We start from the raw sequence: 17,388 nt of genomic DNA on the forward strand, positions 1-17,388 counted from the left end.
GGCGAAGACGAAGACATTGAGAATCACGTCGAGCCTCACACGGGCCAATCGATGGATAATCGTCGATACGCCTGCTGGCGCAGGCACTGGGAGCGGAAACGGCGATGCGAGTACAGTCGCACCTGGGATTCGTGAGTCTATGCAATTTGTCCAAGGTAACAGTCAACGTCGGCTTGGTTGTCGAGTACGACGCGGTCAGTACATCCGGCGGTTCGGATGTACTGTGCCTCGTCGGCTGCTCGACAACTCGCCTGCTTGACTTGGAACTTGATGCAGTACACACGCACGAGGTTGATCCCTCGACGTGTGACGAGTATTCGCCGCGAGTATACTACATGTATCGACCCGACCTAGACATGTGAGGTCAGGCTTGCGTTCACCGCGAGTCTTCGCCATCGGACGGCCTGCAATGGACAACCGGGTCCTTGCGGGTCCGTGCGCCAGTTCATATGTCCGGTTTCGACGGAGTGTGCTCACGCAGGCTAACAGAGGACGCAGCGAGGTCAGTGCTCATTGTACCATGTGTCGGTGTGGGCGGCGGACGCGAAGAGGTCGAGGCTGGAGTCGAAAGGATTGCGGCGAGCACGCTAGAATGTGCGTCGCACGTGTCCCAAAGATCAGCTACGTGTACGTCGGTGGTGGGCTCGACGTACGTTTAACGCGACACGGTGTAGAGAATGAAGAAGACGACCAGGTAGAACTATTACGTTCTCCCAGTGCGTCACTGCACCACGTAGAGGTGTGGTGGATGGCGGCGAGCACGGACCGGTGCGCGTCGCGCATCACAAGAGAAAGCAAAGGGGGATACATCGAGCGACGAGCTCGATGTATCCGCCGCTTGCAGTGGTAGAGGTAAACAGGAAGGCCGCCTGGTGGAGCTTGGAGGCTCCCCAGACGCGCCGTTTCGCGAGCAGACGCTATGGCCGCACTGCCGGATGGGCTCAATACCTCGCTGTGAATGTTAGAGAAGCACGCAACGAACCCATTGTTCGTTGGGCTGCCTCCCAACGCTTGTCCTGTAGCCATTGAAGTTCGAACCGGGTCCACCATCATGGAGTGCACCCCGGTACCGTCGCGCGCGCATGAGGGGTCGACGAGAGCGCCGGGTACGTTTGTGAGTACACCGGGTGCTGTGTTGTTCTCTTCGATAGTGTGTAGGTCAAGCATACTGCTCGACACACCCTCTGTGCGGCTGTTTGTAGAAGAATGGCGCACGTCAGATGTGCAGCGTTGCGCCACAGACGTGTTGCCCTGCGGCATGTCCAGTACGACGTATAAGTCGTCCCGGAAGGCGATAACGCCGCTCCTGTGGTCAGGACAGCATACACACGGGCTTCGTACTCGTTCCCTGCTGGCGCGGGCAGTAAAAAGGAAAAGGGCACGCCGGACGCACAGCTCTGTGCGTCATGTGCTGTGCAAGGTAGTGGGTACGACATGGAGGGCGTCCCGAGAGACAGGCATGCCGTATTCGTGGCCAGCAGGACGCATGACGAGCTTCGCGTTCGTCGATACGCCTGCTGGCGCGGGCACTGGGAGCGGAAACAGCGATGCGGGGACGACCAGTGAGGCCTAGTGAGGGCGTACCTGCAGTTTTCGAGCCTTCGTGCTCGTTTTCCCTGCACGCCCGACACCATTCCCCCTCCTCTCTCTTCCTCCCCTTCTCCTATTCCTCCTTCTGCTTCACTCGCGCCACGTTCTCTGCATTGAGTGCAAACCTTGATGTTCGACGCTGGACTTGCACTCGCGTCGTGCGAGTGCTGGGCTGCGCGGCTTTGTTGCATGTCACCAGGGCCGTGGAAATCTGGTTTGAGGTCGCCGGATCCGAGAGAGGAAGCAGTAGAATCGAATGGAGGGGTCTCGGGTGGAAGTTGAGGCCCAGGAGAGGAAGGAGATGGCGGTCTGTACCGCGCGCAGGGTTGTCCGGCGCTTGGGCGGCAGTTTAGCTAAGTACTTGTAAGTACTTAATTCTCCTTGTCGGGCTTGTAATCCAGATCCGAACGCCTCTGCACGATACTGCATCCCAAGAGTTGTACGCGTCTCGCAACACAGTCTGTACCTTGCTCGAACAACAACTTGTGCAAAGCCGCACCCGGTTGGTCAATTTTTTTCGTCTCGCATCCTTCCCTCTTACAGATACCTGTCATACAGGGTATGCAAACCAAGAACAGCCCTTGCCCCGAAGACAAGGATGTCCAATACGTCGGGTTCCACCGCGTAGACATCGGGAAGAGCTTGGTCCACCAGGCCAAGCTCGACGAAGACGGTCTGGTTTATGCGGGTATCTCAACACTAAGGACTACTCTGATCGCTCTCCGCCGCCACACGTCAAGAAACGGGTCGTCATTGACCTCGTCTCTTCGGACGACGAAGACAAGTCAGAGCAAGCCCTGACTACTGCGTCCAGTTTGTCTTCGGCCAAGCAGGGCAAGAGAAAGAGCACTAGAAAATCTAAGAAAGTGAGTATGTTTGCTCATCATGGACACGAATTAAGCAGCGGTGCTAAGTCGTACTCTGCCAGAAGCCTGTCAACAAGCCTAAGGGATCTCACCAGCCTCCGTCCAGTTCTCGCTCTTCAGGGTCTACCAAACGGTCCGCTCCAGCTGACCTAACGACCCCAAGATCAAGAAAAGACAGTGCAAGGATGAAGAGCGATCGCGCAACCAGAGCGCTGAACGCTCATCATCGCCCTCCACCACAGCGTAACGGAGGTGCTTGCAAGGGCTAGGAGCGCGGTGACAAGCGGCGTGTGATGGTGCAGGATCGTAGGATGTATATTCTTCGTAAAAACAGTCTACTACAGATAAACAACTGGCCCTTCGTCGGCTGCGTTTGCACGCGGGGCATTTGCCCCGCGTGCTCGCCGTCGACGTGTGGACACGCCTGCACGCCGGCCCCCTCTCGTCTGCTTATCTGCCCGCCTGCTCGTCCATCCGCTCGTCTGCCCTCTCTCCTGCCCGTCCGCCCGCCTACGCACCCTCGCACTTGCCCGCCCATCCGCTCGCGATACCGCTTGCCTGCCCGGTCTCCCGCCGCGTACGTGCCTGCGTCTGCGTTCGCCCACCGCGTCTGCGTACTGCGCATTAGCCCAGCGCACTCGCAGTGAGTGTGCGGTATCACCTGCCTGTCACGTCGTCCGCCGGTCTGCCCACCCGCCCACTCGTCTTCTCGTCAGCTCATCGAGCTCGTTGCCCGCACCTGCAGTCCTCACCGTCCTCCTCGCGGTCATGAGCTCGCACGAGTCCCGTTCGTCGGCTGCGCTTGCATGCAGGGCATTCGCCCTGGACGCTCGCGGTCGACGTGCATGGCGTTCCCTGTTCGTGGGTCCGCCCGCCCGCCGTTTGCCTGCGTGTTCGTCGGCCGTGTACGCGCTCTCGCGGTGGGCGTGTGGTGTCGCCTGCTGTAATGTCGTCTGCCGGTCCGCCCACCTGCCCGATCACCTTCTTGTCAGCTCATCCGCTCATCTGTTTGCTTGCTCACGCACCGCCCGCCTGCACGCCGACCCCCTCTCGTCTGCTTATCTGCCCGCCTGCTCGTCCATCCGCTCGTCTGCCCTCTCTCCTGCCCGTCCGCCCGCCTACGCACCCTCGCACTTGCCCGCCCATCCGCTCGCGATACCGCTTGCCTGCCCGGTCTCCCGCCCGCGTACGTGCCTGCGTCTGCGTTCGCCCACCGCGTCTGCGTACTGCGCATTAGCCCAGCGCACTCGCAGTGAGTGTGCGGTATCACCTGCCTGTCACGTCGTCCGCCGGTCTGCCCACCCGCCCACTCGTCTTCTCGTCAGCTCATCGAGCTCGTTGCCCGCACCTGCAGTCCTCACCGTCCTCCTCGCGGTCATGAGCTCGCACGAGTCCCGTTCGTCGGCTGCGCTTGCATGCAGGGCATTCGCCCTGGACGCTCGCGGTCGACGTGCATGGCGTTCCCTGTTCGTGGGTCCGCCCGCCCGCCGTTTGCCTGCGTGTTCGTCGGCCGTGTACGCGCTCTCGCGGTGGGCGTGTGGTGTCGCCTGCTGTAATGTCGTCTGCCGGTCCGCCCACCTGCCCGATCACCTTCTTGTCAGCTCATCCGCTCATCTGTTTGCTTGCTCACGCACCGCCCGCCTGCACGCCGACCCCCTCTCGTCTGCTTATCTGCCCGCCTGCTCGTCCATCCGCTCGTCTGCCCTCTCTCCTGCCCGTCCGCCCGCCTACGCACCCTCGCACTTGCCCGCCCATCCGCTCGCGATACCGCTTGCCTGCCCGGTCTCCCGCCCGCGTACGTGCCTGCGTCTGCGTTCGCCCACCGCGTCTGCGTACTGCGCATTAGCCCAGCGCACTCGCAGTGAGTGTGCGGTATCACCTGCCTGTCACGTCGTCCGCCGGTCTGCCCACCCGCCCACTCGTCTTCTCGTCAGCTCATCGAGCTCGTTGCCCGCACCTGCAGTCCTCACCGTCCTCCTCGCGGTCATGAGCTCGCACGCGTCCCGTTCGTCGGCTGCGCTTGCATGCAGGGCATTCGCCCTGGACGCTCGCGGTCGACGTGCATGGCGTTCCCTGTTCGTGGGTCCGCCCGCCCGCCGTTTGCCTGCGTGTTCGTCGGCCGTTTACGCACGCTCGCGGTGGGTGTGTGGTGTCGCCTGCTGTAATGTCGTCTGCCGGTCCGCCCACCTGCCCGCTCACCTTCTTGTCAGCTCATCCGCTCATCTGTTTGTTTGTTCACTTACCCGCTCGCGCCGTCCACTCGCCCGTTTGGGCGCCCGCTCAGCAGCCCTCACACCCGCTCGGCCGCCCGCTCGTGTGCCCGGTCGCCTTCTTGCCCACCTACCCGCTTGCTTGCGTGCGGGTGGCTGTGGTCGGGGGCGAGGTGGACCGGATGCGCTAGGTTCTCCTCGGGGTGTGAGTTAAAGGAGACCATGCTGGCTGCAGACTAGCGGTGGACATTCAGCACAGAGAGGAGCGCGATGCGGCGGAACAGGAGGTGGGAGGCATCGGTGTTGAAGGTCGCGACCATCAAGAGCAAGTACTGAGCGCTGAGCGCTGAGCCACCGATGAATCGCGGCCCGGGCGCGCGTCCTGGATCCGGCTACTTAGAAGTTCTGTATAAATCATTACCTTCGTCCACACGACTTGTACTATTCCGATAGTTGGTACTAGTAGACAGATTCATGATTAATTTGATCTAATGCGAAGAATTCGCTACCTTCGACACAAATGAGCAAGCAGAACCAACACTGGTATCAATAGTGCATAGTAGCGCACTGCAACCTCTCCGGACGGATCGCTACTGCACCGTGCGTAACCGACCTGGCGTTTCTTGCGGATGCTAGAGATAGGTTCTAGTACATTCAAACAAAATGGTTGTTGCTCGACCATCCATTGCGTCCCTCGTGCCATTTCTTCATTTCCCGGTCAGAGTGCCAAACTAGAGACGCCCTAGCACCCTTGTAGTGGAGATTGAAGTGAGTCAACCTAGAAGACGGGAACATAATGAAGTCTCCGTTACGCAGGGATACAACCAGGCCCGGTTCGTATAGCACGAGTTCTCCACCGTCGAAGTTGCCGACAACGAGAACCAAGCACATGACGCTGTCGTTGCCATCTCGGTGGGCTTTGGTAACGATGTTCAAGTTGACGGCCAGACCGACGAACGGAGCAGAGATTGGTTGATGGTTTTCCGGTAATATTCTGGCGTATTGGGCCAGTATCTCGTATTCATAGGGCATCAAGTCCTTGACCTGTTAATAGTCAATTTGCGACGTACAAAGGCAGGGGCTGGGAGGATCATGTTACCTTGTTATCAACCCATTCGAACATCGGTCCTAATATATTCTTCATCGACTGATAAATTGACTGGTTGGTCGTCATGTCCTTGGACGGATATGGTATCAACTGGCTGTAGTTGGTTCGTAGGCCACCGGTCCTCTGAAGCATCGTTGGCGGGACGTCCTGAGGAGCATCTTGTCCCTATAAACAGTTGATGGTCATTAATGACAGGTTCTCTGCGGGAAGTAGCCTACACTTACAGTAGTGCAATGGCGGTTATACCACGCAAAGTGGATGGCCTGGTAAAGGTTTTCACCTCCAGACGCAGAGGTATCAGTATCCTGTAGCGCGTCTGGCTCGAAACACGCAGCGAGGCGGTCGATCAGTCCGTCACGCATGTTCTGTGGCATTGAGGTGCATATGCAGGCGATCACGTCTCCGTTGACAGATCTGACCATGAGAGATTCTCTACAATATATGTTGTCAGTTTCTCAGAGTGAACGTAAAGGACTTTAGCGTACTCGAAGAGATCCCGGTCTATTCTGACATACTCTGCACTAGACCGGCGAACACCGTCGTCATCGTACATCTTTTGCAACTGGGTACAACGAGCATGAGCCAAATAGTTAGCATAGAACGATAACAGGGCCGCTTACCAGATCCCTCAACTGCGCGAGCGTGGCCGGTACTATGGCTTTCTGAGCCAAATGACGCTCATGCTCGGTCCAACTTGAGCTGCCTTCACGATCCCTGGGCGGCTGAAACCGTTGGTTCAAGGGCGCTTGATCGTTATACGAGGAGGCAACGACATGAGCAGGCGGCGAAGAAGAGCGGTGAAGTATCTGAGGAGTGATGGACGAGAGACTGGATAACGGAGAGGGTGCTTCAGATCTTTCATCCCAGCTAGCTAGGTCGGGCAACTGCGACAGTGGGGTTAGCGGTGAAGGCTCTGAGAGATCGCCGTCGCCCTCTTCGCTCTCAGATACGGCGGGAGGGAATAGATTGGCCAAGGGAGCGATGTCATAGCAAGATGCCCACGCATAAAGATCGCGGGACACAGGGGCAAAGGTTCTGCGAGGCGTTTCGTGAGTTGCGCTTCAAAGCCGTCCATAGGCATTAAGCTACTTACTGCGACGGAAGAACCCTGAAGAACTGATCAGAGACCGCAAGGTCACCGCAAAGACTGGTTAAGGGAAATCCCAAAGCTGTGAGAGTATCCATGCCGAACATGTCAACTAGTCTGAGGGGGCACCGTTCCCTCACAAACGAGATCGTCGGAATGATCTCGCGTCTGACGAGACGTCCCATGGATGACTCTTGGTTTGCAGATCTTATTCAGACATTGCGTTGAACAAAACTCGGGAGAGTAGCCTTACCTGAGTCGGGGCACCGCAGCAAGTCAGCGATGTCGCTTGCTATGGTGCCATCGGCTTCCACAAACGGCGCCCTCAGATTCATGAAAGCCATCCAGAGGAGCATATAAATTGTGCCTTTGGCCCGCGTGTTATTCGACCGTTTCACGCAGAGATGTCAGGTGCTCACCTCCTCCAGCTAGCTTCGCTAGCTTTGTACCTTTGGAATACCATGACTGGAGCGTTCGAACAGAAGGAGGTTTCTCCTCTTGGGAGAGATGATCCCGCCAGAGCGCAGAGACGTTGACGTTTGTCCATCCTGACAGACTAAGCTTGCAGGTCATTGAGACGTTCAGTATATAGGACACGCCGCAATCACTGACCTTGCACATTTGTAACTCAACCTCATGAGAGCCAACATGAGGTTGAAATCTAAGGCCCCTCTCCGGCGGTCGAGGTCTTGGCATCGGTACGAGAGGTCCCGTAAAGTCTCGTTGGGCTGGGGAGACAAGGCCTGGTGTGACTGCAGAACCATGCTGCCACATTGAGCCAGGTCTTCCTTCACGTCGCACGCTGTCAGGGTGGACAAGAAATTGGTCACCGATGTTCCCGTTGAAACGTGAGGTTTGGATCTCATCTCCCAAGCGGCTTGAGGCTGGTTGGAACCGGGCGCGTGTGGAATTCCATTCCTAGGGCAGGGAGGTATTACCAACGCAGGCTGTTGCTGCTGACCATCTGCGCTCGGCCGTTTTTTGGGGTCATACGGGGTTTTGGCGAGAGTCCGACGGGTTCTCTGAGAGCGCACAGGTCCGGACGCGCTAGGTTCTGAGGGACAGAACTATGGGTTAAGAACATCTTACCAAGCTAAATGGGCTTTGGCGAACTGTTACCTTGGCGTGGAAGATCGCTTTGGGACGTAGTGTTCAAGTTGGCAGAAGGTCTTAGGTGCTCTGTGACAGCGATTCATAACAGATGATGTGAGCTTATTATACACTGACCTTGAGCTGATGCCGTCGCATCCATGGATCCGTGAAGGTCGCTGTGGGGCTCTCGGTCTATGGGCCCATACGTATCATGCTCTATCAAAGGTCAAGAGCGGCTGTAAGCTGGAATGACAACTCATTAAGTAACTATGCGCTCACCCAGACCGGTCGCTACGTGAGTTTGCTCTACGTTGTCGCAGTTGGATGGACCGGAACTCTGCTCACCCAGGTGGGCCGCAAGTCTGCTGCGTAGCGCTGTTAGATTTGGGCTCAACAGAGGAACCCCGGAGAGGTGCTCTTGAAGCTCCTCGATCTCTACGGTACTTAAGCGCATGACTTGAGCGTACCTGTTGAAGAGCGGTCAAGCGATCAGCCGCCTGCGGGTTGTCGATGCGGTTCGGAACCGTACGGAAGCCCCCGATCGCTAGGGCATCAGCAAATTGGGCATTTGCAGAGCATCTGATCAACTGACAGCCGCCTCTCAGAAGCTCAGTTCGCTCAGACTTACCAGGCGCCTTCAGAGACAGACAGTTGTCAGAGAGTATCTCTGTACTCTTAGACTCGTAGACAGTCATGCCAATGCTTATTGTCGACGTACATCACTCACACCCTCGACGGTAGCACCGAGGCTACCTTGCACAAGTTATCGGCCATCCGACACCATCACTGGGGTATTGCATCATTATCAATAGCTACATAAGTATATAGAAATATGCAGCTCCCGCCGCCCGTTCGTCGGCCATGCCGGCTGCATGCTCACAGTCGCACGCCGGAGGCGAGGTCGGTAATGGCAGCGACGTACATCGTTGACGAAGTGGTGACGGGAGCCTCATCGCTAGCCTCGTCGTTCTCCGCGGTGACCGCGGTGACGTGCGTCCTGTTCTCCTTGCCGCGCTTGGCCGTTGCTGCGTCGACATCGGCCTGGGTGAGCGTGCGGTAGGAGGTACCGTGGGGTGGGCCCTGCTTGTAGGTCGAGGTGCGGCATTTCACTTGCATCGTTCTGCACTTCGTTATGCCCTGTACCCGCCTACTTGTTCCCTTGTGCATTCACTGTCTGTTTGTCAGCTGTCCATTCGCCAGGTGCGCTCGCGGTTGGCGAACACACCATGCTTCATCTGCATTCACCCGTCTGCACTCGCCCTCGCCCGTCCCCGCCATCCGCTCGCCTTTTCCCGCCACATGCTCGCCGTCCACATGCCTCCCGCCTACGCCCACGCTCCGTCAGCTTGTTATTCAAGTGCCAGCGCCATATCACGAATGAGTCGCAATGTACTCACCGTGTATAGAATCGGGCGGGCCCGCCGATCCTCTCCTTAATGGAGGGCCGCAAGACGATGCTTTGCGGGATGGGCGGGCGAGTGAATAGACGAGCCAGTAAACGGGCGAGCGGGTAGGTGGTCGGGCGAGCGGGCAGGTGGTCGGGCGAGCGAGCGGGTGGTCGGGCGAGCGAACAAGTTAGTATGACCGTCTGACGGTGCGTGTGCAGGCGGACAGACAGAAGCGCACGGGCGAGAGAGGGTGGATGAGAGAGCTAGTGAAAGGCAAGACTGGGCGGACGAGAGCGAGCGGGCAGGCGCGTGATCTAGCAAGGACGAGCAGGCAAGAATGTGCGAGCGGGCGGACCAGCGAGAAGGTGGGTGGGAAAGCTAGCAGGGGTGAGAGTGGGCAAACGAACAAACTAACGAGGTTAGTGGGGAGACAAATGGGCCAGTAAGAGGGAGGGAGTGGGCTGGCGAGTAGGCGGGCGAATGGGCGAGTAGGCAGGAGAAGGCACACGTACGCAAGCAGGCGGACGTCACACCACCTGTACTATCTCGTCTATGCCCCGCCTCCCCCAGCTCCGTGTTGCCCGTCGCATTTTGCGTGCGTTTTGACGCTACCGCGCAGTCTTGAGGTTGAGTCAGAGTCGACGTCGATGTGGAGGCTGCAACTCGCGAGAGGAGCTAAGCGCCTCAGCCACGACAGGTCACGCGCGCTCGCCGGACTTCCTCTCGAGTCTTGCTCGAGTCCGCCTTCACTCCCCTTCTCCCTGTCTGCTTCGCCCGCCGCCGACCTCCACTACACACAGGCCCGCCCGCCCGTGTGCATCGGATCGCTTCATGGCCCAAAGATCACGTTGTACGCGACCGCAACGAACTCCAGCGACACGCCAACAGCATCGCTGGAGACTCGCGAGGGTTTAACACGCAGGGAGGAAAGGCGGTTGCGGCCAGCAGGGCCAGAGAGTCAGGTGAGTGCGCCGGATTTCAACTTCGACCCCGTAGTAAACCCCGGCAAGCGAATGCCCACCAAGGACGATCGGACAGAGACAAACGCGACGGAGACGGCTCCAGTACAATGAACACAAGCGTGGTGAAGACGACCCCTCTCCTCGTCCGGTGCGTGCGTGCGCAGGCGACGCAAGCCCGCTAGCGCAAGCCCAACAAGTATGCGCTTGACGAGCCTCGATATGCCGCGCACGGACCAGCCAGCAAGAGCCGGCTGCATACGGATACGACATGTCACACACAGATGCGTACCGGTACGATGAGAACCGGCTCGCCGCACACCGATATGACATACCCAAGCCCAGCACGACCCAGCCCCAGCTCAGCAAGCAGGACCACAACGAGCAGGAGCCTGCCAGGCACACCGGTACGTGCACTAGCGCAGCACATAACGGCCTACCGAGCAGTCGCAGCATCTACATCCACCCCGTTTGCTCGCATGCTCGGGCACTCACCCATCTGCTCTCGCTCACCCGCTTACCCGCCTGCTCACCCACTCGGCGGCCGCTTGGTCACCTGCCAGCCGATTTGCCAGCGCGACCGTCTGCTTATCCGCGCGCCCGTCCGCCTATCTGCCCGCCCACGCGCCCATTTGCCCGCCCATGCGCCCGTTTGCCCGCCCATGCGCCCGTTTGCCCGCCCATCCGCCCGTTTGCCCGCCCATGCGCCCGTTTGCCCGCCCGCTCGTGCATGCGCCCGTCTGCCCACTCGCCCACGCGTCCGCCCAGTCGCCCGACTATCCGCCCACGTACTTGCTCGTCGATTTATCTGCTCGCCCGCTTGTCTGATCCTTGTTCACCTACTCACCCATAGCTTTCTAGCCCGCCCGATTATCCGTACAGCCTCGCCCCTGCGCTTGTGTTGGTTCACGTCTGTTTAATACATGTATAGTATATAGTTTTGAACAATAGAATCACATAGTGTGCATTATGAAACATGTTGCTTCGTGTCTGGTCAGTGGTGGGCTGAGCATCTGACATACGGTCTGACATGGTCTGACGGCTCTGAGGAATCCGTCTGACGATAAAATCTCGCGAAAATCGCAGGTCATGAGGGCTGAAAATCTGAAGCGATCTGAGGCGATCTGAAGGCTTCTGAAGGCTTCTGAAGTCCCTGACAGACAGATTGCACAAGTTACTGATGCGGCTAAGCGCGACGTGTATATTCTGCGAAGCGGAGGTTACAAGCGTATTTACAAACACATATTCGTACGGAACAGATACACGAGTAACTCGAGAGCAAGGATAGCGAAATTGATAGCAATGTTGACAGCGACAGGATAGACATACTGGAGGAACAACAACGAACGTACCGTACCGCGCGGAGACATGACGAGCGTTTCAATCACGATCTGGCGGAGAGCTGGCTGAGAGGTAGGGTGTCCCCAGCTAGTCTCCGGGCTCCTCGTCTGCCGTGTCCATGTACACAGCCGAGCTCCCTTCACCGCGCTCCTCATCATCGTCAGCCATGCGCGCAGTCGAGCCTGAGCCCCCGTCACCGCGAGGTGCAACCACTTTAGCACGCGGGCGCCGAGGGCCCTTTCTAGCAGTGCCTCCAACGCTTTTCTCCCGGTGGCCCGCCGCAGAGAGCGCGTTCTGCGCACGCTTCCGATTATAGCGGTTTAGACTGTCTTCCAAGGCCAACCCCATGGTCAGACCCTTCATGGACACGGCGAAGCGCGTGGGGAAGGGATCCGGTTTGTTGCCGGCCACGTACGTACGGCCATCCAGCGGAATGACTTCGTCATTGTACGCGTTGAGACGGTATAGAGCCGTCTCACGCGCACCCTCTCGAGCGTGATCAATCAAGTTGTCGATGAAACCCTCGACGTCCTCGAGTGTAATCGATGTCTTCGTCAACCTGGGCCAGAACACGTCTTTGAAGTAGGTTTGATCTGCTTCAGACGCTTCGTGTACAGCCGGCCACCACAAATCTTTGGCCTGATCGAGCATCATCACCTCCGCCATCGAGCAAACCAGTTTGTCGAGGACCTCGCGAAAGCCTTCGAGGAACGTGATGCGTTGTTCTCGAAGCCGGGCGGTGTTGTATTCTCGCTTGATGGGCTTAATGTGAATAGAATCAGTTGATCGCGTCAGTGCTTCAAGACGAGAGGAAGACCCACGATGGCTATACCCTTCTTGATGAACTTGGACATGGACCAACGCTCATCGATGCCCCTCTTCAACAGAGCCATCTGCGTGGTGTTCTGTACGTCCACGTTGAACCAGGCCAGCTCTATCGCCCCACAGAATACGTGACCTCCCGCGCTCCAAGGCCCTACGCCGGATATGACCTCGTTGTGCAGTGAGTGCTCCTGCGCGTACCGCTGGTCGTCGTATACCAGGTCGCGTTCCTGTACTTTCAAGCTTTTGTCGGTGGGGGCCCCGTAGATCGGGTACTCTTCAGCATTGAGGCAGCACAGGAAGGACATCCGGATGTCTCCTTGGCCGCTGAGGTGTCGTTTTGCGGCGTAGTAGAGCTGGGGAACTCCTAGTGTTAGCATAACAATAGACACCGATGTCGCACTGCTACAACGCGTACTCACCTTACGCAAAGCCTTCCTGAAATGCTGAGACTTCGACGCCTCTAATAAGCCCATCGGGTACTTTCCGACCGTCGTCGCTAGGCTTATGACGGAGTCTGGAACGGTGAGTTGTTTGACCTCGCCAGGGACTGGGTGATTGGATGCCGTTTGTAAGACCGCCATGAAGAATCGTTGCAAGAAGCGGGGTGGCATATAGATGCCCGTCTGGATCCTGATCAGGTCGATGAATGCGTTTACCAGGGCCTCGTGAAGGAAGGACGGCGTGGTCATGCTGAGAGTGTGTGCTGCTTGGTCATAATAGTACCTGTAGTGACGCTCTTCAGTGATTAGAACGACAACCCCTACCCTAGCGTACGCACTTGACAAACAATAAGTCCGAATGCTCCTCCTTGATCGCTGCCTGTAGCTGCTCCCAATCCTCCTCCGTGAAATCCTCGACTAGCTGTGTGTAGACGTTATGTTACGCTTGCCCTAGACTGAGAAGCAGAGGATGGGACGCACCAGATCGATGTCGCGAACGTATGGAAAACCCGGAGCCGAGACCAAGCTGCCGAAGGCCTTGTGGACCACAGCTGGATAGGTGAGCTGATGTTGCTCCTCTGTGGCCTTGTCCTCCTCGACCTTGCGATCAGGAGTATCTAAGACTGCCGGTCGGGTGAGGCGTCCAATAAACGGCAAGACCGAGGCTGTTCACTTACCTGGGCCCTTAGATTTCTTACGGCCAGCGCTACGGTCGGCCGCCCCAAGTTGAGCTACTCAAATGATCAGTTTTCCGTACCCTCGTGATGTAGGCTATGCGTTCTCACCTGGGACTGGGCACTGAGAAGCGTTGTCTGCTTCGAGTTGAATCTGATTGAGAGCACGGTCTTCAGGTGTACCCTTGCGAGTGTTGCTGTCCCCTCTACCCGTCGTGCGAGAGTGGGAACGAGAAGGGGAGGGACGAGCAGACGGCGCACGCTGCAGTACAAAGTGAGATGTAGACATCGATGGCTACAGGGGGCCTACAAAGGCAGACTGCCAAAGTTTGGGCGAACCCTGGCTGCCTGGTTGCTGACTCATGGCGGACCCTCGTGACTACGGTACGGAGGCCGAAGTCCTCTTGTTCTGCAGTACGCAGCCCCCTATTCCGTACCTCTAGCATGCCGAGCTGTCCGCCACTGGTCTGGGACACCCACCGTGCCACCGCCGGAAGCCACCACGTTCCGCGTACTCTCTCTGCGCCGCGATATGCTCGAACGTCATCTGAACGTACGTACATACGTACGCCCGCCACCTCTAATCGCTTGCAGCCAGGGCCGGCGCGAGCGTGGGATAGCTGTAGCGCCGCGGCGATTTTCTCGCGCTACGGCATCAGATCGCATCGCTGGTTTTATGCCGCCGGGTAGTACGAGGGCGTCGGAACGCATGGCAGGCAACTGCCTGCCAGTCGATTATAAAGGACTCACCGCTCTAATATCCACGTTCGATGCACAGGAATTTGCCCAGATATAACCGTGTGATCTGGCAGAGCAAGGGTGTCTGATCAGCAGCGCAATAACCGTTAAGGAAGACTCACAGCTCGCCGCAGTGCGCAGAGGGTACCTTTTTCTCTCTCAAGGGGCCTTACTAGGTTGAAGACAAGAGGAACGCTGCAGAGCGCCCAGCAGGGCCAGGATTGCTTCCGTACGCGCGTATATTCCCGCGCCCGCTCGAGCGTCAACTGCTTGACAGTTAGTACAAGTTCAATTAAGATGGCCGGTTTTTCTTCGCCCCTCCCCGAAAAAAAGCCTCCTCTGCGTGTCCCTGTGAGTGCTTGCCTCATCCTCCGCCTTGCTGTATTAAATCGACCGCGCAGTTCTCATATCAGCATCATGGGCAAGAAGAGAACAATCGAAGAGCTCCTCGGCGACACTTGTGGTGCTTGCAATAGGCCGTTCAAGTCCACGAAAAGCCTCATGGCCCACCAGTCGTCAAGCCAGCAATGCGCATGGTACAAACGCGGAAAATTGAAAGAGGCATTCAGGTTTCCGGACGCCAGGGGAGACGAAGGTGAAGACGTACCAGCTGTTGAGGGAAGGTGCGGAATTCTCTCTTCTACAGATGAAGAAGAATTATGACGCTCATTTTATTCAATCAGTTCTGGTGGCAGAAGTGACTATGCAAGCAATCAAATAGCCTCTGGATCCGGTAGCGGCAGGCGGTCGCGGTCTATGTCAACTCCCAGCGTGCCTGAAGAAGACGATGGTTTGTCTTCAGTTTATGACTTCTTGGAAGTCTGTGCGCCAAAGCCACCGGACCCAGTGCGAGCAGGCGAAGCATCAAGTTCTACGTCGAGACAGTCAACACCGCATCGAGCAGGTAGATCGCTAGACGACAACGAGGATACAAGGGTGGTGGTGGAAAATATGGAGGCAGGAACGGTAGCTTACACAGACGAAGAGGTGCGCAGAGAATGGCTGAACTCGAGAGCAGGCGGACCGGATGTTCAAGCCGGTACGTTCCATGAATTTGATGAATAATCCATTGCTTATTAAAAGACTACGCGGCAGGCGACCCGGATGCTGAGTCGGAGTCTAACCCCTGGGAGCCCTTCGAGTCAGAAATGGATTGGCGGTTTGCTTCCTGGGCTGTTCAGGAAGGGCTGAGCCAAGGCTCCATAGATAGGGCCTTGGAAATACCGGGTGTGAGTTTGCGTATCTGCTTCATGTCTTTGTGCTACATTACTTACGTGCTTGCGATTGTAGTTTCGAGAGAAGCTAGGGCTGTCATATCACAATAGTCGATCATTACTTCAACGCGTGGACTCTTTGCCCGAGAGGGCCGAATGGCACGAACGGTGGCTCACCTTCAAAGACCGTCCAAAGGAGAAGCATCTCGTCCAATACCGAGATATCATTCAAGCCATTCGGACCCTCCTGGGCAACCCTGAGCACGTCGGTCAGATAGTCTATCGACCTCGACGAATTTTTTCAGACGCATCTCGCACCCACCGTATCTACAACGAATTTTTTCAGACGCATCTCGCACCCACCGTATCTACAACGAAATGTGGACAGGACGCTGGTGGCATGCTGTCCAGGTGAGTAAATGACCCATCTATTCGGACTAGAACTAAATAATTTGCAGAGTCTACTACCCTCCGGCAGCGCAGTAGCACCCGTCATCATTGCTACCGACAAGACACAATTAACACAATTCTCTGGCAACAAATCAGCCTACCCCGTTTATCTCACACTAGGCAACCTCCCTCGCGCCCTGAGACGCAAACCCTCTGAGCACGCATGCATCCTCATAGGATACTTGTCCGTGGACAAGATCAGCTCTGAGGGAATCACTAAGCGCAAACAGCGCGCCCTCGCGCAGCAGCTTTTCCATGAATCCGTGCGCCTTATCCTCGAGCCTTTGATTGAGGCAGGCAAGACCGGGATCGACGTTACTGGAGGTGACGGCGCGGTTCGGCGAGTGCACCCTATACTCGCCGCGTACGTTGCTGATTACCCTGAGCAATGCCTAGTGGCATGCTCGAAATACGGCACCTGTCCGAAGTGTCAGCATCCCGAAGAACTCCTCGATTCTCCGTCTCCAGGCACACCTCGCACTTCAATGTGGACCCTGGATGTCCTGCGCCGTGCAAGTGAGCAATCCAGCGGTAACAAAGACTCTCCGGCCTACGTGCGGGCTTGCAACGAACTCAACGTGTCGGGTTATATCGTGCGTCCGTTCTGGCGCGATCTCCCCTATACCGACATCAACGCGTGTATCACGTCTGATGTGCTTCACCAGCTCTACCAAGGCGTGTTCAAGCACGTCGTCGAGTGGTGTACAGAGCTCGTCGACGAGCGCGAGCTCGACCACCGCATCCGCTGCCTTCCGCCTTCATTCGGCACTCGCCATTTCAAGAATGGCATTTCGGCGCTGTCTCAAGTCTCCGGTTCCGAGCGCAAGCACATGGCTAGCATCCTGCTAGGGTGCTTGGTAGGAAAACTACCCAAGGACGTCATCCTGGCCTTCAGAGCCCTCCTCGACTTCATCTACTTATCGCAATACCCCACGCATGACGACACGACCCTCCAGTATATGGAGGATGCCCTGAAGACTTTCCACAAGCACAAGCACGTCCTAGTGGATATTGGCGTACGTGACCATTTGAACATCCCTAAATTCCATTCTTTGCTCCACTACGTCGAATGCATCCGAATGCTAGGTACTACAGACAACTACAACACCGAGGCCTTCGAACGGCTGCACATCGACTATGCGAAGAATGGATGGAGAGCGTCGAATCATCGTAACGCTCGACCGCAGATGGTGCGTTGGCTGGCACGCCAGGAGAAGATGGTGATGCTTAGCTCATCTGTTCGACGCCGACTGCCCTTCGACTCGTCTGAGGCTTCAGATGACTCAGACCCGGATGCCTCGGACTTCGACAGGCCATCTACACACAACGCTCGCATCAAGCTACCCAAGTACCCTACAGTCCCCCTTCAGGCCCTCAACCAAATCGCTGACAGACACAATGCCCCT

The 17,388-nt window shown here is 57.2% G+C and overlaps 3 protein-coding genes across 3 annotated transcripts; 1 reads left to right on the top strand and 2 right to left on the bottom strand.

Moving 5' to 3' along the window:
- Positions 1-5,578: 5,578 nt before the first annotated feature.
- Positions 5,579-7,559, bottom strand: B0H18DRAFT_820642 (uncharacterized protein; the record flags this gene model as incomplete). The annotated part of the gene is made up of 9 exons (XM_048039297.1): positions 5,579-5,710; positions 5,766-5,939; positions 5,999-6,206; positions 6,260-6,336; positions 6,395-6,809; positions 6,868-7,054; positions 7,115-7,228; positions 7,281-7,417; positions 7,474-7,559. Coding segments are annotated over 9 exons (1,530 nt in total), but the record flags the coding sequence as incomplete, so codon positions are not given.
- A 4,169-nt stretch (positions 7,560-11,728) lies between these two features.
- On the bottom strand, positions 11,729-13,944 carry B0H18DRAFT_963268 (uncharacterized protein; the record flags this gene model as incomplete). Its single annotated transcript, XM_048043152.1, has 8 exons — positions 11,729-12,403; positions 12,463-12,819; positions 12,886-13,189; positions 13,245-13,327; positions 13,387-13,529; positions 13,584-13,637; positions 13,692-13,842; positions 13,891-13,944. 8 exons carry the CDS (start codon positions 13,942-13,944, stop codon positions 11,729-11,731), a joined length of 1,821 nt encoding a protein of 606 aa, XP_047884575.1.
- Positions 13,945-14,735: 791 nt separating this feature from the next.
- B0H18DRAFT_963269 (uncharacterized protein) lies at positions 14,736-15,226 on the top strand (the record flags this gene model as incomplete). The annotated part of the gene is made up of 3 exons (XM_048043153.1): positions 14,736-14,941; positions 15,002-15,108; positions 15,153-15,226. 3 exons carry the CDS (start codon positions 14,736-14,738, stop codon positions 15,224-15,226), a joined length of 387 nt encoding a protein of 128 aa, XP_047884576.1.
- Positions 15,227-17,388: the final 2,162 nt, after the last annotated feature.

Source organism: Fomitopsis serialis (assembly GCF_022376445.1).
Source record: "Fomitopsis serialis strain Sig1Antser10 chromosome Unknown B0H18scaffold_458, whole genome shotgun sequence".
Lineage (NCBI taxonomy): Eukaryota > Fungi > Basidiomycota > Agaricomycetes > Polyporales > Fomitopsidaceae > Fomitopsis > Fomitopsis serialis.